The 22908-nt window shown below is 45.5% G+C and overlaps 1 protein-coding gene across 3 annotated transcripts; it reads left to right on the top strand.

Moving 5' to 3' along the window:
- The first annotated feature begins 2553 nt into the window (after nt 1-2553).
- On the top strand, nt 2554-22537 carry SP8 (Sp8 transcription factor). 3 transcript variants are annotated; one of them, XR_011679502.1, is made up of 5 exons: nt 2554-2920; nt 11128-11218; nt 12320-12420; nt 17773-17981; nt 22321-22537. XR_011679502.1 is itself a non-coding variant. In XM_071429161.1 (2 exons), exons 1-2 carry the CDS (start codon nt 2900-2902, stop codon nt 5511-5513), a joined length of 1500 nt encoding a protein of 499 aa, XP_071285262.1. In that variant the 5' UTR covers nt 2555-2899; the 3' UTR covers nt 5514-5775. The 3 variants fall into 3 exon arrangements, 2 of the variants coding, with proteins under 2 accessions (XP_071285262.1, XP_071285263.1); XM_071429161.1 differs by lacking the exons at nt 11128-11218; nt 12320-12420; nt 17773-17981; nt 22321-22537 and adding an exon at nt 4035-5775 and having other exon boundaries at nt 2555-2920; XM_071429162.1 differs by lacking the exons at nt 11128-11218; nt 12320-12420; nt 17773-17981; nt 22321-22537 and adding an exon at nt 4035-5775 and having other exon boundaries at nt 2556-3412.
- The last annotated feature ends 371 nt before the right edge of the window (nt 22538-22908 follow it).

Below are 22908 nucleotides of genomic sequence, written 5' to 3'. Positions count from 1 at the left end.
CCTCAAAGAGAAATCCTCCTCTACACCCCGGTAGCGCTGTCTGTAGACAGGCGAGGACCTCTGGTACAAGGGTCTATCCATCTCTGTCCGCTTGCCGGTCGCAGCGCGGAGAATCGGGGTATGCTCCAAGAAAATCCACCCCCCTTCCCGAAAGGTTAGCGACAGCTATCGTTGTGTCTAAAGTTCCGAGATTGCTAATCTACATTGTAGGCTCAAGATGTTAGGTAGACTTGAGCAAGTTGTTCCCAGGATGTAAATTAGGTCCAAAAAGCTGTTGTCCAAATCGAAGAAACAGAGAAATTAATCTGGGAGACTATCCATCATAGGCTGTAATAAAGGGAGCGACATGGATGAGACAGATGATATGATTAAGGAGCTGTGGTCGTTTTAATTAACTTTTTGCTGTCCTGTAATGATCAAACTGGTCAACAGACCCGGTCAATAAGCATGTTAATATCAAACAAATAAAACCAGGGATGATTAAAAACCTCCTGGTTTATTAAATTTGAAATTCAAATGAAATTTATGCTGCAGATGCATACAGAATGCTAATAGATTTTAGCTTTATTGAGAGTGGATCCCACAGGTTTTCAAGAAACGGCACGAACATTTATCTCCTCCCGTACATTAAACTTCAAATGGGGGGGAAAAAAAAGTTTTAATTAATTTCTGGAAAACCTCTCTTTGCTGGCTTCCCCCCCCCCCCACCCCCGCCGCCCCGCCGCCCCCACCTGCATATTATGTTGATGTACTGCACCCTTAAGTGCAGTGGTCAATAAGGCAAATGCAAACAAAATTGTAAGCTTGCTTAAATCCTTTGCCCAGCAGGCAATGTATACAAAGGAGGAAGGTTACAGATGTTTCCGTGGCCAATTCAGAAAATATCAGCTCACCGCTCTCAAAGTTCAGAAGCTGCTGCTTTTCCAGTTTCGGGGAAATTATCAGAGTAGCAGGAGGATGCCCACTGGCAGGAGTTTTGTGATTTCTGTTCTGATGTATTTGCCTTTTTTTTTTTCCTCCCTCTCAGTTGAGTTCCCTTGTAAAGACTCCCACGACTATTTTTGCAACGAGTTTTTCATAATTTCCCACATGGTGCTTTTAAAGGAAAAGCGCACTGAAAATTAAGGATTTTCGACCCCAAATCAAAGGAGTCAAGGCAAGCATCAGAACAAACAAACACGAAAAGATCAAAAAAGGACACGTTTCCTCTGGGCAGACAAGTGCAGACAAAATACGGATGCGAATGGAAGACCCACCCGGCGAGGCTGTCCTAAAAAGAGATATATCACTAAAGGCTTCTACTTCCCCGGTGTATGGCAAAGTCTCTCAGACTTTCTGGGGCTGAAAGGAATGCGTGTCGATCTTTTTACCTAACCTGGCACACCACAAAATGCGATTTTGTGTTCATCTAAAATGTAATGCTCACGATGCTTGTTTTGCTCTTACGCTTTCTGATCTATGTCTTAATAGTTTCTCCCCATCTTCAGCAGAGAAAGAAAGTGGAGATAAAAAGTTAATAAGTATTCATACAAGGGAGTATCTCCGGGAAATGTTCTTCCCCTCTTTGCGGGTGATAGTATTGATTAAATTAAATCCGAAATTTAAACAAGTGTACGTTAGGTCTGTAAAATGAATATCATTATAGAAGGAGACCAAAGCAATGAAGTTAATTCTTTTTATTTGTTAAACGGAGTTCCCTCCTTCCCCCACCCCTTCCTCCTTCTGGGCTGGCCTGTCACGCCTTCTCAACAGGCTAAAATCATTCAGAGCAGCTCGCAGAGAGAAACGCGACATTTATGGTAAGCGTCAGCTTTCAGAGAAAGAAAGCAGTTCATTAATTTACTTCACTCTTACTTCAAAGTATGATAATGTACATTACTCCCTTGATCAATAGATATGATGTACAGTCAATATCCCCACGACACGGAAACGGGTCAAAACCGGAGCCGAGAGAAAGAGGAAAAACATCCCCTGGAAAGCTAAGCAAAGCCGTGGAAAACCCGCGGGGGTGAGAGCACCTGGGCGAGCAGGGCCGGGCCGAGCGGGGTCCCGCAGGGCCAGGGGGAGAGGGCTCTGACCTTCCCCGCAGCCTCCCAGGGCTGGGCGAGGAGCCGAGGAGAGCAAAGCGCTCACCTTCGGCGGGGACGAGGCGGCGGGAAGCCAGCCCCTGGTTGTGCCGGGGCCGCCCGGGTGGACTCCGCTTGTGCGACTCCTCCGCCAAGAATCGCGCCTGAAAGCGCGGTCGGCGAGGGCGAGAAGGGAGGGAACGACAGGCAGCAGTGACCTAAAGTGTTCTCCCCCCTGTATGCCGGGACAACGGGAGAAGAGGGGCTGACCAGAAGGGATCGGGAAGGGGGGAAAGGGGGACTAGTGGAGAAACGGGATGCTACCGCTCTCGCCGTGCCGATTATCACAGTATGACTGAGATTATGATGATGATCATGATGGTATAAAAATTCAAACATAAACCGCTCCGAGGGGAAAAAAAAAAACAACCTCAAAAGCAACTGTTGTCAAACTGCGCACACGGCTGTGGGTGGGGGGGTGATGGATAGGGCGGCCGGGACGAAGTAGCCCGACCCGGGGTGAGCGGTCCCTGCGGACCGGCACCGCAGCCCGCGCCGCTCGCCGACGTGAGTGCGTGAGGTCATCAGCGCCGGCGGGGCCCGACGGCCCGGCTCGACGGCGCTGCTGACTTCACGCAGTCACGTCGGCGAGCGAGGCGGCGGTGGCGGGGATTGGCTGGCGGTGGCTCAGCGGCACTTCAAAGCCGGCGAGGGAGCTACAATTGTGGTGGAATGGGCGGAACTGATCATTGTATTGCACACCTCTAAAAAAAACACTGCCTCTGATTTATCAATATAAAAAAGATCCTCTGAGAGGAGGGCACTTTTGTGTGATGGCAACTTCACTTCTAGGGGTGAGTCTAAGGATTTTTTTCTCTTGCTGGTTTAATTGGTTTCTTTTTATTGTCGATTGGAGGGGGTTAAAATAACCCCTGTCTTGACCGGGGCTATCAGTCTCCTCTATTCAGCCTGTTTTTTTTTTTCTTATTCTTTTTTTCTTTTTTTTTTTTTTTTCTTTTTTTAGCTTAAGTACAAGTGAATTTAGGTGAAAAGAAAGAGTGAGAGGGGGAAAAGGGGGCAGAGTCACTTTTCAGTGAGCAAGAAAAGGTTTTAAGGGCATTTGTAGAAACAACCTACAGCGCCTAGGCTGTGCTGTTCCTGTGCCCCCGAAGAAGTGGCTTTTCTTCTTTACATGTGACTGCTGGAAGAAAAAAAACAACAAACAAAAAAAATAATCCCAAACCCAGCACTATCGGGGTTTTTTGCGTGCAATTTTTAAAAAAAATTGCAACAGATTGTGGCTTTTTATTTCCCTTTAAAATAACACAACCCACCGTGTCTAGCAGGTACGTTCAACTCGTGTATGCATACATATTTACATATGTTAAATTTATAAATGTATTTCATTATCGTTGCTACGTAAATTAGGCTGATTTAAAGGACGCTTAAAGAAAAAAAAAAAAAAACAAATAACGAAACAGTAATTTGATAGTCCTGCGATTCTGTATTTAAGAAAACAGCCTTACTGGCCTGAGGGACGGGGACCAGCCACGTCCCGGGGAAAGGGAGCAGGCTGAAACGTAGCTGCCGCCGTGCCGGGGGCATCTTTAAAGCTACGGTAACAGACGCAACTTTTTTCCCCTCTCTTTTTTTCTTCCCCCTTTTTAACCCTTCCTGAGCTCCTTCGGGGGAGGGGAGTTGGATGGTGAAAAAAAGCCCCGGTAGGCGTTTGGAGGCAGAACTGCGGTGCCGGCCCCAGCGAAGGGACCCTCCCGCGGGAGTCGCGAAACTTTGCGCCCGGAGCCGGGCGGCGGAGCGGAGCGGAGCGGGGCCGGGCGGCGGAGCGGAGCGGAGCGGGGCCGGGCGGCGGAGCGGTGCCGGGCGCGGAGCGCGGGGCGCGGGGCGGCGGCGCGGGGCCGCTCCATCCCTGACGCCGGCGGGACGGCCCTCTCCCCTCTGTGCCCGCAGGAGGAACCGCGGGTAGGCTCCACGCCGCTGGCCATGCTCGCCGCGACCTGCAACAAGATCGGCAGCCCCAGCCCCTCGCCGTCCGCCCTTTCGGACAGCACGTCCTCCTTCGGCAAAGGCTTCCACCCCTGGAAACGCTCCTCCTCCTCAGCCTCGGCGGGCAGCTGCGGGGCCGTGGGCTCCGGCCTCCCGGGCTTCGGCGTGGCGGGCGCGGCGCGGAACGGCTCCTCGGCGGCGGCGGCAGCGGCGGCGGCGGCGGCGGCCGCCCTCGTCTCGGACTCGTTCAGCTGCGGCGGCTCGCCGGGCTCCAGCGCCTTCTCGCTCACCTCCAGCAGCGCGGCGGCCGCCAGCTCGCCCTTCGCCAACGACTACTCCGTCTTCCAGGCGCCGGGCAGCGCCGGTGGCGGCGGCGGCGGCGGAGGCGGCGGCGGTGGGGCGGCAGGACAGGAGGCGGCGGCGCACCAGCCCGTCTTCATCTCCAAGGTGCACACGTCGGTGGAGGGGCTGCAGGGCATCTACCCGCGGGTGGGCATGGCGCACCCCTACGAGTCCTGGTTCAAGCCCTCGCACCCGGGGCTCGGCGCCGGCGAGGTTGGCTCAGCGGGCGCCTCCAGCTGGTGGGACGTGGGCGCCGGCTGGATCGACGTGCAGAGCCCCAACGGCGCGGCCGCGCTGCCTGGCTCGCTGCACCCGGCGCCCGGCGGACTCCAGACCTCGCTCCACTCGCCACTGGGCGGCTATAACTCGGATTACTCGGGCCTGGGCCACTCGGCCTTCAGCAGCGGCGCCTCCTCGCACCTCCTCAGCCCCGCCGGGCAGCATCTCATGGACGGATTTAAGCCGGTGCTGCCCGGCTCCTACCCGGACTCGGCCCCCTCGCCGCTGGCCGGCGCCGGGGGCTCCATGCTGGGCGGCGGCCCCGCCGCGCCGCTGGCCGCTTCGCCGCGGTCCTCCGCCCGCCGCTACTCGGGGCGCGCCACCTGCGACTGCCCCAATTGCCAGGAGGCCGAGCGGCTGGGGCCGGCGGGGGCCAGCCTGCGCCGCAAGGGGCTGCACAGCTGCCACATCCCCGGCTGCGGCAAGGTCTACGGCAAAACCTCGCACCTGAAGGCGCACCTGCGCTGGCACACGGGCGAGCGGCCCTTCGTCTGCAACTGGCTCTTCTGCGGCAAGCGCTTCACCCGCTCCGACGAGCTGCAGCGGCACCTGCGGACCCACACGGGCGAGAAGCGCTTCGCCTGCCCCGTCTGCAACAAGCGCTTCATGCGCAGCGACCACCTCAGCAAGCACGTCAAGACCCACAGCGGCCCCGGAGGCGCCGGGGGCCCCGGCGGCGGCGGCCCCGGCGGCGGCCCCGGCCCCGGCGGCAAGAAGGGCAGCGACACCGACAGCGAGCACAGCGCGGCCGGCAGTCCGCCCTGCCACTCCCCGGAGCTGCTGCCGCCCCCCGAGCCCGGCCACCGCAACGGGCTGGAGTGACGGGCGGAGGCTCGGGGCCGTCGCGCCCCCCAGTCCCGCCGCCCTCCTGGTCGCGCAGCCCCCGAGCGCGCAGCCCTGCGGCGGGGACGCGGACACGTAAGTAGCTGGCACGGCTCCGCAAGAACGGCGCTCAGCCCCGCGGCCGCTCCGCTGCCCTCCCGGGCAACCCCGGTGCGGCCGGGCCGCGCAACCCCCGAGACGGGGGCAGGGGAGCGGCTCGGCAAGGGCGGAGAGCCGCGACCCCCCATGGGGCGGCCCCGCCGCCGCCTCCTTTCCCCTTCGCCTTGAGACCCCCCCGCCTCGTGTTGCTTTTAGAGCGGAAAAAACACCCACGTCCCCTCTCGCTTTGCTGCTGGAAACCGTCCCGTACTCCCTCCCTCCGCCGCTGGCGCCGGCAGAGCCGCGCTCGGTGCCCCGGCGGGGCGGGCAGGCGGGCCGGGGCTGCTCCGCGGCGGGGCCTCCGACGGCAGCGCCGCCAGCCGCGCTCCGTGCCCCGCGCAGCGCCGAGCTGACTCTCGGACCTGCTCTCAGCCCGGTGCCTGCTCGGAGCCCGTCTGCTCCCCGGGACCGGAGCGGCAGTGTGCTTATTTCCCTTCCTCTTTTTTTTTTTTTTTTTTTTTTTTTTTTTAATTTTAACGAATCGTTTACCTCCTCGAGTCCGAATTTCACTGCGTTTGCCAGCATATTTGTATAATTCTCGTTTGAGCAGGAATCGCGGAATACGTTGAAAATAATTAGGTTGAAAGTCGTATATTTTTTTTTAACTTCAGACAGATGAAGAAGAATCGTGGGTTTCAAGCGAAGATGTATTTCCAATGCCAAAAAAGGGAGGCCGGGGGGGAATAGGAAAATTAAATATTTGTAAAATGCGTCTGAACCTATAGGTTTGTACCACTGGGAAATCGTTCTAGATTAGCTAACAATTAATTAAACTCCACCAATATATCGGTGTGAGGTGCAGTTGTCCAGGAGACGATTTTGTATAGTATTTTTCTTGTAAATTTCTTCCAGTAAATATTTGAAAATATATTGAAGTACACTTGAGCTTTTTTTTCTTTTTAATTTTTATTTCTTTTCCTGTCACGAGAAAACATTCTTGTTGCAGTCCTGGTTCACTGCATTTTTTTTTTCTGGACTCCTCTCTTGAAGTGTGCATCAAATCACTCTTCAGGATATAGGTTTTGCTTGAATATTAATTTAGCTAGGCATACAACTGTAATTAAGCAAACAATATTTGATAAATGTTGAATGACATTTAATTTAATGGAGCATGTACTTATTTGCATTTGCTGGCAGTTCAGGTATAGTTACGGTGAGAGTTCTCCTATATTTCATAAAGTGGGTTTGCCACAACCCATGTATTAAATAAACTGTCCAAGTGAAACTGAACTAACGTTGGCCTATGTGTATTTCCTGAAAATAATATTGGTAAATGTTAATAAACACTCCTGACACTACATTAGCGGTTTGCAATGCTGCAAACTAATTGTCTCATTGTAATGTTGAAATAATTTGGATATTTCACATTGAAATGAAAAGCCCTTCGCTGGAACATTTTAGATTTGCATTTTAAATGCATGAAATGTAATTGATTTTTATCTGTAATATTTTAAATGGTATTAATAAACTCCAGAAAATCATTCTACCTTAGGTCAGCCAGTTGTTTTTCTTCTTTGTAAGTCCATCGTTACAGTCAATGATTTGTTTTGAACTCATATGGCATGAGTTGTTCTCTAGAGTTTCAGAGAAAAGTGCGCATACAACGAACGTAAATTTTAGCACATACTAAGAGCAGCTTTGAGGCATTAAAATGGGTAAGTTGTTCTGTTTCATGCTTTTTAAAATGCACCAGCAGAGGAAACTAAATGAAGGACATTAGCTCTTCTTTTAGAAAATTGTTAAATTGTTCTTATCAGACTAATTTTACAGTGCCTCTCACAAATCTGAGTATGTTTGAGCAGCTGCTTTGCATATACCTCCTCCTTGAAATTATTTTTCACATCCCTCCAGATCCATTGTGAAAGGAGATTTAATATTGAAATGCTGAGGGTCATTATTGCTTTAAAAGACAAAAGAAAAAGTGGTCCTCCGCTTTTGTTTTGAGCTGAGGTGGTTGTGGCTGGGGGCGATGCTAATTGCCGTAGCGAGCACTAACTTCTTCAGGTCTCAGGGCTGGGAAACTTCGCGGCTGTGTGTGAAAACTCCCTTCTTGTTCGGGGGCGTTTTCCCCACAGGACCGGGAATCTGGGCAATTTCAGGGGCTGCGGGGTGCTGTCAGCCAGCCGGTCAAGCGCTGCCGCCCTTGCTGTGTCCTTTAAATCTTTTCCACAAGCTCCCCCTGGACAACAATAAAAACACAATTGTGCATTTGCTTAGCGTTTTGGCAAAAACCCCCAAAACACCAAACCGAAACCAACCCAAACCCCTCAAACTCCTAACACTTTCTTTTACCACCTTCTTTGGGGAGTGGGGGGATGGGGGTGGGGAAGCGTCTGGAGGTCGTGTTATTTCTGTTTGGAAATCTGGCCTCTTCTCTTACCTAGGGAGGTGATGCTCGCTGTCAGGGTACTGGAAAATTAGGGCTAGAGCATGTAATCTGCATAGCAGAATGATCTTTTGTGCACACGTGTAAAACACATGGTCCCTGGTAGTACCTTAAACAACAGGTATTAAACTGCAGGGCAAAAAAGCACAGACCAGTCAACTCCAGAGGCATTCAACATTTTGGTCCCCTGCATGGTGTAGGGGTTAGATGGGACTGTTAACAACCACTAGAAACAAGAGTTGCTCTGGTTGACTTTTTCTGAACTGCATTCGGATTTTTCTTCATTACAAATGCAACCAGGAGAGGCCTGCAAAGTTTGCTACTGAAACAAAGCAACAGTTTGCTCTGATTTTTTTTGGTTTTTAATACCATGTAAATGGGGTGGTGGAGCAGCACCTGATTTCCCCATTTGGAGTGAGAGGCAGTGGTTATGTTACTTGGAAATTTTGGTCCTGATGAAATGGTCTGAGCACCTAGTAAAAAGGGTAATGGAGCAGAGGATAACTTCTAATACTGCTTCTCCAATACGCACCTGAAAAGAAAGTGCTATCAAAATGCTATTGTCCAGGAACTTGATGGTTTCTTTAGGGCACTGGTTGCTCCATCTTGGGAATGTTTGGCAGTGGGATAGAGCCAGCAGCAAAATTCATCCTTGGCCCAGGAAAGAGCGTGTGCTGCTGCTGTTTGGGAGCTGCCAGTTTGCATCCAGGGTGTGTGAGAACACACATATTTTTCCTTTCTTTTACTAGCAAAACCCAGCACTTGAAGGCTGAATAGCTCCTTTTTGTAATGGATTTACTTTTACTAAACCCTTCCAGATAAGGGCATTGAGTTGCTTGATAGGAGCCGGGAACTTGTCTCTGCGTTGTGCAGATCAAGGTAGAGTTAAACTAGTTTGCTGACCTGCGGGTCAAACCGGTGTCCATCAACTTACCTTCCAACAGCCTTCAGATGATTGTGGCCATTCCCGTTTGCTCTCTGACCTTTTAAGTCGCTTCCCTTCAAGCTCGTAGCAATGTCTATCGAATTTCGTGTCTTGCTTTACCCATTATTCCGGCTTTTTATTGTCATTTTCCAGTTTAAATTTTCAATAGAGCAGTGACGGGAGATGTGTGGAGCTGAAGTGATGTAAAACGCCACTTCATTTCTGCCTGCTGATAGTGCCTTTCCTGCTACCCTCCGCCTGTGCCTGACGAGACTAAGCAGCAGTCAAAACGTGCTGACTTCTCCTCGATTCCAGTCTAGGAATGTGAAAGCAGAAAACAAGAACCGAAATATCAAATGCTTTATTTGTGGATGTGGTGGCTAATCCAGCCGTCAACACGTTCACAGCTGTAAAGGTGATGGAGTAAGGATACTTGATGCAGTCCAACAAATCTTTCAGTACGAGTGGCTGAAAGTAAGTATGCACTTGCCAAGACCTGCCACATTTCAGTTACATTCTGTGAAGCAACCTCTGGTTTATCTTTGCAAAGAAGGAGCTGGGAAAAGGTGTGAGCAAATTAGGTGTGCAGTTGCCCATGTTCTTGCCAGATTTATGATAGAAGGACAAAAAACTCTTTTGCTGTATCAGAACAACCTTATATTTCTTAGAATAAATTGGGATTGCTTTCTAAGCTCACTCCATTGCACTTTGTTTTTTTAATCATAAAGATATATTAAAAATTACTCAACAATTCCATGGAGGAGAGCACATTTTGTAATATCTGCTTTAAAAAGTAGAACACTAATTTTTCACTTGTTATGGCATCGTTTTAAGCAAACTGTCTATCTTTTGCTAAAGTGTATGGAGAAATTTTTGCACATCAGGAAGGTGTGTATTGAGGAAAACTGCGCTATTTAGGACAATTATTGTGTTTCCTGTTGTATGGTTTTCTAACTGCCACTTGAAATTACTTTTTTTAAAAAGGGATTAGGGAAATAGGGGATAATGGCAAGTGGATAGGAGCTTTAGTGGGGCACTTTAAATACAGAGTAATTCCATTTTACACTTGTGGATTTCGAAACAGACTGGGACCCTGTATTTCTTTTTGAGAAGGGCACAATTTTTCAAGAAGCATATTTATATTGCCTGCAAGGCCCGGTGAGGAGCTGAATAATGGACCAACCCCCTGTGGCGTAATCTTGATTTTGGCAATCCGAGAATTCTGCTTTTCAGCCTGAGCGATACTGCTCTGCAAAGTGCAAAAAGCAGACGGGGAGCCCCGACGCTTGCGCGAAGTCGGTGTCCCCAGGGAGGCGATGCTGGGAGCAGCCCCCGCTCCCGGCTGGAGCCTCGGGGCTGCCCTGTATGTCGGGGACGCAGAAAGAAGGCTTGTGAGTGTTCATCCCTTATTATGGAAAGAGAGGTGCTTGGGCGGGAGGTTTCTTTTGAACAACTTTTGTTTCTGGGGCGATGTCAAGCCGTGCAAATGTCTTTTGCAGGGACGAGGAGAAGAACACTTTTTTCTTTAAGTATTATTGTTATTATTATTATTGCCGACTACATACTTTGCTTTACGCCTTGAGACAGGAGGATGTGCATGTGTGTGCCTATGCACCCAGTGCTGTTCTCCCACGCCTTACCAGCTCTCCTTCCGCTGACAATCAAGCCGGCCACTCGCACATCCCGGTTGCTGCTGAGCAGAAGGCTCTGCACCTCGCCCGGACTTTCTCCCCATCGCCGCACCGTTGCTTCTTTCGGGAGCGATTAGCTGCCTCCCCATTGCCCCTTCCCCTTTTCCGCCCCCTTTTCCGCGGACACGCTGGCGCACACCGGGGAGCGGGGGCGGCGCGGCCGGAGCTGCCGCGGGCTCGCAGCGCCACCCGGCGTGTGCGCCCCGTGGGCAGCGGGAGCCCCGAGGGGACCGAGCCGGCCCCGGGAGGGAACCCGTGCGGGAGCGGCGGGAGGCGCGGGGCTGGCCCTGCCCGGTCCCACCCGTCCTGGCACCGGGCGCCGGCGTGTCCTTCAAACTCAGGGTGTTCTACTCCAAATCACAGCCAGTTCTCTCCCCCCGGACGAGGTGCCCGGCTTTCCCTCGAGGGACACGTCGCGACACTCCTTAGGACGGTGGGCTTATTTTTTTGCAGAGCAAATGGTCCAGTATTCGTTTCTGCGGGCAGATGAGCAGCTCCAAGCCTGTATGGGAGAATGAATCTCCGTGAAATCGCCTGGAAATAGGTGAGATGAAGAAGGTGCCCGCACCCCCCCAGGCTCTGCCGAGCGTTCACACAGCGGCTGGAAATGGGGCGGCCGGGGATCCCCGCCGAGGCAGGACGATATCCTTGTCTCGGATGAAGAGACGCTGGAAGTGCAAAAGCAGCTACTAGGGAAGGATTGGGGATTTATTTTAGATGCTTCATCCCCGAATTCTTTGAAAGCTGCTGGGCGGGGGAGGTGACAGGGTGACAAGGGCTTTTGGCTGAGTTGCTAAACTCATTCATGTAGTTGAACGCTGTCTCGGAGACGGCTTTTTAAAAATTTTTTCCTTTTTTTTTTTTTTTCTTTTTTTCCTCGCGTTTGTTGCAGAAAACTGTCCCGACGAGACGCTCCGAAGTACTTTCCTATATTTTTGTAAATTTATCTTCTCAGGGTAGCTCAGGTGTTCTCTTCACAGATTTGTGCGTGTGAAAGGCAGAAAGTGTGTTCCTGATAATTAAAATTGCTCCACAGTTAAATAACGCTGCTCCTGGCTTTAGTTTTAGAAAGCACTTTTTTTTTTTTTTTAATCAAAATATATAGTACGTTATTAAATTCTTACAACCCTGTTGGCACCCGGTTTGGGAAGGGCTAACGGGAGGCACCGGCGGCGGCTCCCGGGGCGCGGGGGGACGGAGCGACACGGTGACAACGCCGCGGAATGGGCACAGCGGCAAAGGTGTCCTCTCAAAGGAAAGGCGGCCGGCAAATAAAACCCCTTCAGCCTGCGAATGAGGTACTGAAGTAATATCCCCGCCGGCTTCCCTGCCTCCGATTGCAAGGAGCAGGCAGTCGGATTTTTAACTACTCGAAGGAAGATGTTTTAACACTCAGAAGCGCAGGAATTTTTCTTTTTTCACTGCTGTCCCTTCTTACATAGCTCTCGAAATTTTTAACCCCTTAGTCGCCTTCTCGCCTCTACTTTTCAGAGATTTAGGATTTTTCTTTTTGGTTTTGTTTTGTGGTGGGTTTTTTTTTGTTTGTTTGTCTGTGGTTTTTGTTTTTAGGTATTTTCACGCTCATACTCAAAGATCAGACATAGATGCCTGGCAACAGGTATGAAGATTTTCTTCTCCATTACAGCCATCAACCTGTTGAGAGGATGCTGCCTATCCTTGCAAGTCTTGCTTATTGCAAAAACATAACCACCAGACTCCACTCAACTGCCTTCTCAGACCTGCCAAGTGAGTTCTGTGAACCTCTCTTTCCTCAGGGTAAAGGAGGCAAGCCACAATTATTTGCCAGTAGTGATTTTTGGTTTCTCCAGATAAATAAATATAAGGTGGGATTGCTGAGCAGTGAAAGGTATTAGATTTGATGCAGAGTTTAGGTGGGCAGTGCAAACAGGCTGTCCCAAGGAGGAAATCCCTACCTGGTAGTAGGTTGGTACCTGAAACTTCAGTAAGAGCCAGCATCACTGTCTGCTGTGTGTGTTTGCTTTGCTTTGCATAGTCCGACCATTACCGCACTAAGAATGGGGTTTAATTTGCTTGTCCGTATACATATGAAAGGACAAAGCCAAACGGAGAAAACACTTGCCAAGCACAGTTTTCAATTGCGCTGAATGCAGCGGCACACTGTTAACTCTGCACAGCCATCTTCGGTGTCAGGACAAACACAGGTCTCACTTTTTAGAGGGGTGCAGAGCAGGACTCCTTCCCTCCAGAGCACTGGTGTCACTCACGAACAGTGTCACTCACGAACTGTGTCACAGTCCTGGCTCAAGCAGCCAGGGAGTTTATCAACCTCGTGCACCAAGCCCAAGATTTCCAGCAGACTTCTGTTTTAATGCCCACTTTGACAGTGGATCACTTCTACTTTCAATTAAACTCAACAGCCTGTGGGAACAGCTGCAGACTAAATTTACGTCCCGTTTTGCCAAGAACAGAATATTTAGAAGAATGGATGAATGGATGAACGAATGAATGAATGAATGAGTGAATGAATGAATGAATGAGTGAATGAATGAATGAATTGAAAGCACATGCAAGCAGCATATCTTTATTTAAAAAGAGCTTTCAAAACTCTGTGAATTCTGAAAGACTTGGATCCTGAAAAACTTGGTCTCATCAAGGACGTCCTTAAAAAGGTAGCTGCAATAAATTTGTTTTTAGTTCTGCCTAGTCCTTCTCCCTTCATGACACAGAAACCCAAAAATTCAGTCTGTTTCTCCTCATAAATGAGAAAAGCTTAATTGATGTCAAAGTCATGCTGTGGATCTTGTTTCTGTTCTGGAGAGCGACTGAGTACCCAAACATGAGTTCAATTACAAAACACAGTATGTAAGGGTTCATAATGTTTTATAGACATTAAATCACAACTTGGCTAGCATTCATGTCAGGCCCTGCTAATTTTCACTTACTGTGGCAGACATTAGCTTTTTCTGAGTGTATGAGTCAGGTAAGAAAGATGATGGACTTCTAAGATGCTAAGCTTCCACATGTGTATCCTCTAGTCTATTGTGAGGTAAATATTCCAAGGTACATTGCATTCAGCATCAGGGCATATCAGAGAAGGAGTGTAAAAAAAATCTGTTACACATACATTTAAATTGAAATATAGATACAAAGAACAAAAGATTTTCCTTCTCTTGTTGCAGTATTTTTTGGTCTTAAATGTACAGCAGGCAATGATTTCCTGTTGTCAGTAATACTACATAAAATGATTGTGGACAATAGAAGTTGTGTTGCCTTCTAGAGATAATACACATTTTACAGGTTTAGACTACTTACTTTCAATATCTTTCAATCAAAATTTAATAAAATATGAAAGCCATGAAAAAAACCCCATGGTTAGTGGTCTTAATTAACAAGTATTTTCATCTGGTAGTATTTATCTATTTTGTTTTAATTTTGTCATTTGTAGGCAGAAAGACACGCTTGTTTCATAACATAATTGCTGACCTGCTGTCAAAGTGCTCATGGGACAATTAACAGAAGTTTTAAAAGCGACCCAAAACTTCAAGAAAATATGCACATCATCACTTCTTCTCATGTAAAGGAGCGAGAGCGAGATTCAACAGCTAAAGATGAATGAAAAAGTTTCAGCCTTTTGTAAAATAGCTGGTGAATTGTACTTACTGATTGTGGGCCAAACACAATCAGTAAGTACAATTATTTCATCTGCTGCAATAAATTTAAAATTACATGTGTGGATTTTTCCATTTGACAGCAGAGGAAAATGCGCTTCTGAAGTCAGGCTCAATTCAAGAAAGTTCTGTTAAAAATACTTTTATATAATTTATTGTGTTTCTTCAGGCACAGAAGAGATCAGAAGGGAATAGTTGCATCAACTAGATACATTTTTGGCACATAACTTATTAATTTAGACACATCTCCCCTTTTTATAGTAAGTCACCATGATCTCACTAAACCTGCTATACTTTTTTAAAATGTTTTTTTGTCAGCTGTCATTTCTAGCCCAACTGCAATAACTTCTCTGATAAAATCTCTGTTTAGTCCGTGTAGGACAAATTTTCATTCTCATGAAACATTGCTTTTATTGGGGCTTTTCCTGGGTGAAGACTGAGCTGAAGAGTCAATAACACATCAGGCTGTACCTTCATGACAATGTGCTTTAGGGCACAAGCACATGGGAGAAGGAAGGATCTTGGTTTTGGGAGGGTTTCAAGGCTGATCTTACTGTGGTCTTCCCCTGATGGCATGGGTTTATCTAGGTTGTTATTTCTGTTTTCTGAGCCATAATCTACATTTCCAGAAAGTACAGCACCAGCAGAGAAAGTAGGTAAAGTTTTCTCTCGTTCTGAAAAAAAAAAAAAAAAAAAAAGAGGCAAGATGAAACCCAGTGAAGAGAATAGGAACAGGAAATAAAACACAGGCACTTGGCTGCTGCCAAACCCAGCAAGCACCTTACTGCACAGGTCCCTGCATGCCCAGGCATGGATGTCCCTACATGCTCTCAGGCTCTGTATGGCCACTTTGGTGTCATCCTGCTCGTCCCTCATGAGCTTGACCCTGTTCACATGCTTTGAGGATTCCCACTGTATGCTACCAGGATTCAGCCCCCCACACAACCACAGGGAAGTGCTTTTAATGGATGATGAGAGGAAGGTCACAGCAGTGTGCCTCCCTTTCCTGTGACTCACCAGAGGCCTGGGTTCCAGCAAGGCAGGACTTCCAAGTAGTCAGAGCAGGGGTGCCCAAGCTGAGAAGTGAACAGAATTTCAGTCATTTGTCCTGGGGCATGGTCTAACTGCTCAATGAACACTGACAAAACTAAGCTCCAGAGATCAAATGATGTATGGTTTCTTCTGTATTCCTGCCAGAGAAGAAAGAGATCTGTATCTCAACAGAGATGTAAATGCTGATGAAATCTTCTTCCGAAATGGGAGCAGTAACAAAAGCTGCCAGGCTGGTGAGATACTTTAACTTGTAACAAGGCATGAGGTTAACTGGGATATAGGAACAAACTCCACTACTTAGCTGCTTATTTTCTTCATTTTTAATAAGCTAATTGTGCCTCAAACCAGCCAACAGATACAAGAGTTCCTGTGCTGAGAGGTACAGAGGCAGACTGGTGGTTTGATTATGTGAGAATTATTTCCATAAGAAATCACTTCAAATTACAGACAAATTTATTTCCACACATGCAGACTGGCAAACAGTATTTAATGAAATCAGAATAACCTTTACATTTTTTGACTAATACAAGAATATGTCCCTAGTATGATGAGAGACTGCCTGTTTTTTTGAGATTGCATTTATATTTGACAAGTACCTTTCCCATTATGTAAAGCTGATCTGTGTAACTGAGGCTGTGGGATGGATTGTTCTAATAAGGGAAATTCAGCAGGGAATTGTAGTACACTTAACTCAGACTTATGAATTAATTAATTAACAAAAGACAATTCACTTCAGAATCTGGTACAAATAGGCTTGCAAACTAAAGTCACCGAGTTGCAGATCACTTTTCTTAAGAGATTCTGCCTTGCAACTTGGTTTTGCATGTGGAAAAATTCTGGAATACTTTTTGTTTGATAAACTGAACTCAGTGATTTTCCCTGAGCATAAGGACCTTAGATTTCACTTTTATCTAACAGGAAGGCACCTCACATACTGCAAATCCTGCCACCAGGACCAGTTTCATTCCTCCCTGTGGGAAGCTGGGGGTATAAGACCTCTATTGTGATGATATTCTGTGTCACAGGACTAGAGCAGTTGTGGGAAGCTGTAAGTTTGGGATGGATTAAGGACTGTTGAAAAGAAACCCTTTGCTACTGTGTAAGGAGCAGCTCTGATACTTCTTCCAAGACTGGAAGACTTTATGCAGCAGCATGAAGTACACATTTTTGAGGAAGAGAAGTGGAGATGTGCATAAATTATACTGCAGTCCAAATGAACTACTGCAATACCCAGGGTACTTTCAAAATTCAACTGGAAAGCTATATATCTAAACATATAAAATCTCCTGTCTGTGGAACTCTACCAAGACAGGGAGTTAGGACCCCCAGAGTGAATCTGAGCAGTCAGAGGCTTGGTTAAACCAGCAGGAGGAAGGGGTGCTGGTGGGTGACCAGGACTGCTCTCATGAGGGTGAGGCTGGTGCTGCTGGGCACAAAAACAGGCACTGCAGTTGTGCCTCCAGGCATAAAGGGGCTCTTCTTAGCCAAATATGTGACATGCTGAGGGAGGGAGAGAAGTCTCAGTCACACATACATGTTGCATAATCATCAAATATGCCTGTAATACAGTTCTGTCAGAGGCAATTTTCACTTCCACGTGGTTGTCTTGGGAAGCCTCCCTTTCCTAGGCTGAACTGCAACTATCAAATCTCAGCTGGTTTAGCTGAAAATTTATCATGGAATGGTGCCTTTTGACTGAAATGGATTGTTTTACACTCTGTTGTGATGAAAATAAAATCTAAATTTAGCAAACTCTGTCTTCACCAAGTTATGAACCTGGTAAATTTTATGAGAAGACAAGCTTACTTTGCTTTATTTGCAAAATTATTTTGAGAAGGTTTTCACATTTTCACAGCACTTTCCACAAAAAAAGTGCCAATTTTTTCTCCCTGAAAATAAAACTGAAAAAGAGATGCTGAGGCAGGTACCTAAAAGTTACAAACGAAGTCTATAAGAATATATTTATTTTTTCCTCCCCATATTTTTGACACAGAAAAGGTCTTTTCACTAATTCCTAATTAGATTTATCATTAGCATGAAAACTTCAGTGAGCATTGCAGGTCTTGTGCTGTGTGCTCAGGTCAATACTTGTCCTGTCTACTGAAAGATGAATGGTATGTTTTCATAGGATCATAGGCTAGACTCTCTGGCAAAGCTCATGTGGAAGTAACACTATCACAGCAAGTGTCTACTTGAGTACTTGCAAAAACACCCAAACACCTTCCCCATAGGCATATTCACAATTTGTTTCCTAAAGCACTCAAAACAAGTTGAAACAAGTGAGCAGGACAAGAGGGTGGAGGGCCCAGGTGAACAGCAGTATCTTTGTGCAGGGTACATGAATGGCTGTCCCAGCTGAAGATTCACAGCTGTTACATGGTTTAAAATTTTCCAGATTTCAAACTACAAGTCAGATATTTCCAGCTAGACCACCAAATTACTAAACTGCATCACACAAGGAAAATATTCAGTGTTATGTAAAGAAGAAGCAAAACCCTTCTGACATTCTAAGTTTGCATCCATAGAAGAGGAACACTTCCCATAGCAAAGTGATGGATGAGCAGAACACCTGACACATAAGGCACCCTGAAGAGGTCAATCAAGGTAATTGAAATTCAGAGAAAGATAACTCTCTTGCAGTCAAAAAAAATACACCAAGATGAAATATTACTTATTACTTAGTGAAATATTATTATTATTAAAATTTTGATGTAAAAAATACAAAGGTGAAATATCATAAGCTTATCTTTAACAAACACAATCTGTCTATTTGAAGACATGACTCTACCCTGTCTCTTGATAGTCCCCCTTTTCCTCTATTCCATCCTCCCTCCCCTTTCACTCTTGAAAGAACAGTCTGGTTTGCAGTTTGTTTTGTCACTCCAAGTTTTTATAGGACAGTCTCTTGCCCAGAGTCTCTGGTGGGCTGCCCTATGCTCATCAGTGACTGCTCTCTTGCTGCTACCCTGGTTTGTGCAAGTTCACACAAAGAGAAAGCAATAGGTCTTCATCAATAAATGCAGAGAGCAGTGCACACATAGAGGGCAGTGTGGAAGGTAAGGTACAGAAATGCATCCTGAAATACGGCAGGAAAGAAAAGGGCAGCTGAAAGGATCTGTAAAGATAGTCCAAACAGTAGGAGATAAGTCACAGAAAACTGTGGTGATGCCTGCCTCCAGTGAGTAAGGGCAGAGGACTTGAATTCGAATGTTGTAGATATCTAGTGTTAATTCACAGAACCATAGAATGGTTTGTGTTGCAAGGGACACTAAAGATCACCTAGTTCCAACTCCCTGCCACTGGCAAAGGCACATCTCACTAGACCAGGTGGCTCCAAGATGCTTCCAGCCTGGCCTTGAACACCGCCAGGGATGGGACACCCAAAACATGTCTGGGCAAACTGTTCCAGGGTCTCATTGCCTTCATTTGAAATGAAGCTATTTTAAAAATCCTGTCACACAGCTTGTGTGATTTCCTCAGCTTGTAATTTAGTGATAGCATTAGAACCTGGTGAATAATTTCTGGTGAAATCAGATTGAAGGATGATGCAGGGAAATGTAAGGGGTATTTAGTGAAGATCCACAGCTGGGGGCTGGATAAAAAAGACTGTAAGGACACTTCTGTCTAGTGAAAGAGGAGAATTAGGGGTTACACCTGAAGTAATTGTATGGAAAACAGAAATATAAAAGGGAAAGGGTCCTCTGATCCTGTCATTGTGTGTGAACTCAGCTGAAATGAGCCAAGTTTAGACTCCAGGCTGCAAAATTTTAACAGTGATGATAACTAGCCATTGGAATGAAAAGAACCGTTTTCTGGAATCATCAAAAAGGCTACAGTAAAATTCTTGCTACTTTTAACTCTTTGACCACTTTTATTTTTAAAAGGAAATAAAATGTAGTCTAGGCAGAAATTAGTTGAAGGGATTCCTATTTGAGGACAATAACAGCAGTCCTCTACAATGAGTTTACTATATCTGAATCTATGTAGATAAGCCATCAGCTACAAAATTGCAAAATTGACTGCCAGAGGCTATAGGAAACTCTAATCTATATTTAACATTTCAAACTCTGTGAGAGCTAGAGAGGCTGACTCTGAACTCACAGGTCTGTTTCAATGAGGCCCACCATCAGCTCATGCTGAGATATTTTTTGGATAATTAGGTTTGAGTGGGTTATTCATTTATCTTAGATGTTTGCATAATAAATTTGAAATGTGTTCAATTTATTCCTTGATCATTTGGGGAAAATACAAAGTTTGAGAAAAATCAATTTTTGACCAGTTTTGCTGACTTGTTAGTTTAATTAATCAAAATATTTTTTAAAAAAATCAAATGCTGACTTCTGCAAAACTTTATTTTCGTGTCAGTGAAGGATCATGTTTAGCCTTTTTTCAACCCTGATTCATGGCCCACTGAAATTTATAGGAGCCAGTCATTAACTATAATGAGCTTTGAAATGGGTCCCTTGTGAAACAGACTGCTCAGATGAGAACAGATGCAATCATATTTGGATTTTTAAACGGTTCAGCTTGAATCTGAATTGTTTGCATTCAAGTCAAAGTGTGCTGACTTAGAAGAAGAGATAATTGTAACACTTAGATGCATCTGCCTACTAACTTCTACTGATTGCTCTGCCATGAATTCCTCATCTAAACAGATGCATAAATGGAATTCTGCAAGAGTTTGCCCTGGCTGTGTTATATTCAATATTTTCATTAATGACCTAGATGGGAAGAAGAGCATGCTTATTAAATTTCCAGAAAATGTCAAGTTGAGAAAGACTGGATGCCGGAGGACAGGATTAGAATTCAAAATTACCTTGACTAACTGGATAAATTGTCTGAAAAAATAGGGCAATATTCAATAAGAACAAGTTCTAGGAACTAAACTCAGCAGGGAGTGACCAGTTGCAACAATACCATGCTGTTGCAAAACACCCTCCTGACACACACTAGGCAGGAATAGAGACTGCAAAGCATGGCAAATAATCTTTCTGCTCTGCACTGCAAATGCCTCAGCTAGAACATGTGACCTGGCTTTGGGCAAAAGACTTCATAAGGGTGTGTGCCAGCTGGAAAATACCCAGCAGAAAACAGCAAAGATGATTTAGGTTAGATATCAGGGCAAAGCAGTCCTTTCAACAAGGAGAGTGAAGCAGAGGTTGCTGATGGTTAGGAATCATCAGCACTGGATACCTATTTGTGTCTGAGAGAGTTGAAGGTCTGCTTTAGACACTTCACCTGCAAGTCTAATAAATCCTTTAAGTGAGATTGAGCAGTGTTTATTCTAGGCTTTGTACACCACAGGGTGAATTAGTTATGGTTCAGTAAATGTTTTTAGAAGATAAGTCTACTCTAAACTCAGAAGTGGGCCATGTCCGGCATAGAACGTTTAGAAGTGCCTCAGTTATCAATCCTTATGTATTTCAGCTAAGATTATTCTACATTAAAAAGGTACACAGATTATTTAGACACAAAATTTTCAAAGATGTTTAGTACTTCAACAAATCTGAAAATGCATTTCTAATTTCTTAACCCATGACTGAGTCATAATATGACTGATTATTAAGGAATTTATCACTCTCATTTCCTCCTCCATGTAACTTCAATAACTATATGGGTCACATAATAAATGCAAACCAAAACCCCTACCATTTTCCAAATAATTGTAGTAATGATCTTTATTGAACTGGGCACACTGAAGGATTTAGCATCACAAGAGATTGAAACTCAAACACTTATACACCCTGTTTTTCATGTGATTTGTCCAGTTTTTCAAAGAACATGTTTTATTAACACTTTTTGATATTTTGGTATATGCTTGGCTGCTGTGGGATTGTGTGCATCTCTGAGAGAGTAAGCAGTCTTCTGTTATGGGTTGAGTAGAGTGAACAGATATTTCTTCCAAGAAAAAAGCAGAAGGAAAATCATAAGGAAACCATGAAATTTTAATGTTTTTATATGCTGAAAACTGACTGATAAAGCCAGTAAAAAATTATTCTCCTTTCCAATTGTCCCTTAAAGAAGCTCAACATAGCCTTGAGGTTGTGCACTTACACTTAGTTCATATTGCCACAATGTGTGCTAACCACTTTGTCAATTAACTTATAATTGATCTACAAATGTGTAAAAGAAAATACAAATCAAGAAAAAAGAGATTTTGATGAATGAAAATTTGTCACAATCCTTGAGCTTTTCTGTAAAATGTCACTATCATAGCAAGTATTTTTTATCATATTTGCTCCTTATTAGGATTTCTCTATCCCTTGTTCTTAAGGTGCTTTAAAGTTTGAAGTAGTGAGCAGTAATACAGATTTACACAAAGAGAAATTGAAGCATGGGATGCAAACATTTGTGGTATCCAGGGATAGAACACGAATCTCTAAAATCCACCTGTAGCAATTTAAATTGGGACTGAAAAGGGTTAGAAAAGAAAATAATAAGTTAAATTTCAACAGAGCTGAGATGTAGCCTGAAACCAGAAAAAAATAGTTTACAGATTTTAATTTGTTTGATTTGTGCTTCCAAATCAGGTCTATCACTACAGTCCTTAGCACCAAGAGTTCAGTTTAATGATTTAAACCTCCTCTTACAAAAATTAACATAAAAACTAGAACAACAATTTAAGATTATGCAGCTAATTAATTATATCTGTCACTGTTAGTTCCAAGGGAGTCTGCTCAGTTGCATATTTTATGGAGGAGAAAAAGAGGGAGTAAGCAGTTGAGTGAAAAGGTGAAAAATTGTCTGCAGCCACATTCATATTCAGCTCAATATAAAAAGTGTATATTTATTCTCTGAAGGCAAGAATACTGATCAGGTTGAAAGACTCCCTGTCCTAAATAGGACCTAAGTACTGTGGAATAAAGCCTGTAAATCCAGCAGGTCAGACAACGCCCTTTTGATACTAACTGCTCTTTTTTTTTTTTCCTTCCCTTTCTGACAGCTCATTTCTAAAGAAGACCTCAAGCTACTGATGTTTTATGGCAATGTTTGTGCATTTGCTAAATTAAAATATGCTTCATGTCTTGCCATTACTGCTGGTAAATTCTTTTTATTATTTTTCATTGGTAACAACTGGAAGAGTAACTGTGCTTGGTGCTGGTCATGGGTGGTGAGTGGTCACAATGCAGGTCCTTCTGTTCTGGGCACAGGCAGGAGTTTGTTCCACCACCTGAGGAAAAACAAGAGAAGTTATAATGTGTCTACATGGTCTGGCAAAAAGAGAAATGGGTTTGGAAGCCTCTGAAGGCAGCTCTGGATACATGAATTCATGCAAGTTAAGATGGATAGGATAATTTCTCTGAGTCTGCAAAGCATCTCTGTGTAATGTCTGTCACTGACTAACTAAGGAAATAGTGTAGGTCTTTTGTAGGTCTGCTTCACTGCCCAGGTTGCATACATTTAGGATCACAGTACAATGCCTCTTGCACTTGATAACCCCCTGCTGGCAAAACCCATTACTTTATTGACCCTTCCACCACAGAAATGGGATGAGCACAGGCTGCTTCATGAAGTTGAGTCTAACAACCCA

Source organism: Agelaius tricolor, unplaced genomic scaffold (assembly GCF_023055355.1).
Source record: "Agelaius tricolor isolate 1412-34295 unplaced genomic scaffold, bAgeTri1.0.p SCAF_6, whole genome shotgun sequence".
Taxonomy (NCBI): domain Eukaryota; kingdom Metazoa; phylum Chordata; class Aves; order Passeriformes; family Icteridae; genus Agelaius; species Agelaius tricolor.
Note: the sequence above shows the minus strand (reverse complement) of the source record. Positions and strands in the feature narration are given on the sequence as shown.

Coding starts and splice junctions, on each gene's coding strand:
- SP8 (XM_071429161.1), top strand. CDS start 2,900: ATGGCAACTTCACTTCTAGGG. Junction 2,921..4,034: donor TGGCAACTTCACTTCTAGGG/GTGAGTCTAAGG, acceptor CTGTGCCCGCAG/GAGGAACCGCGGGTAGGCTC.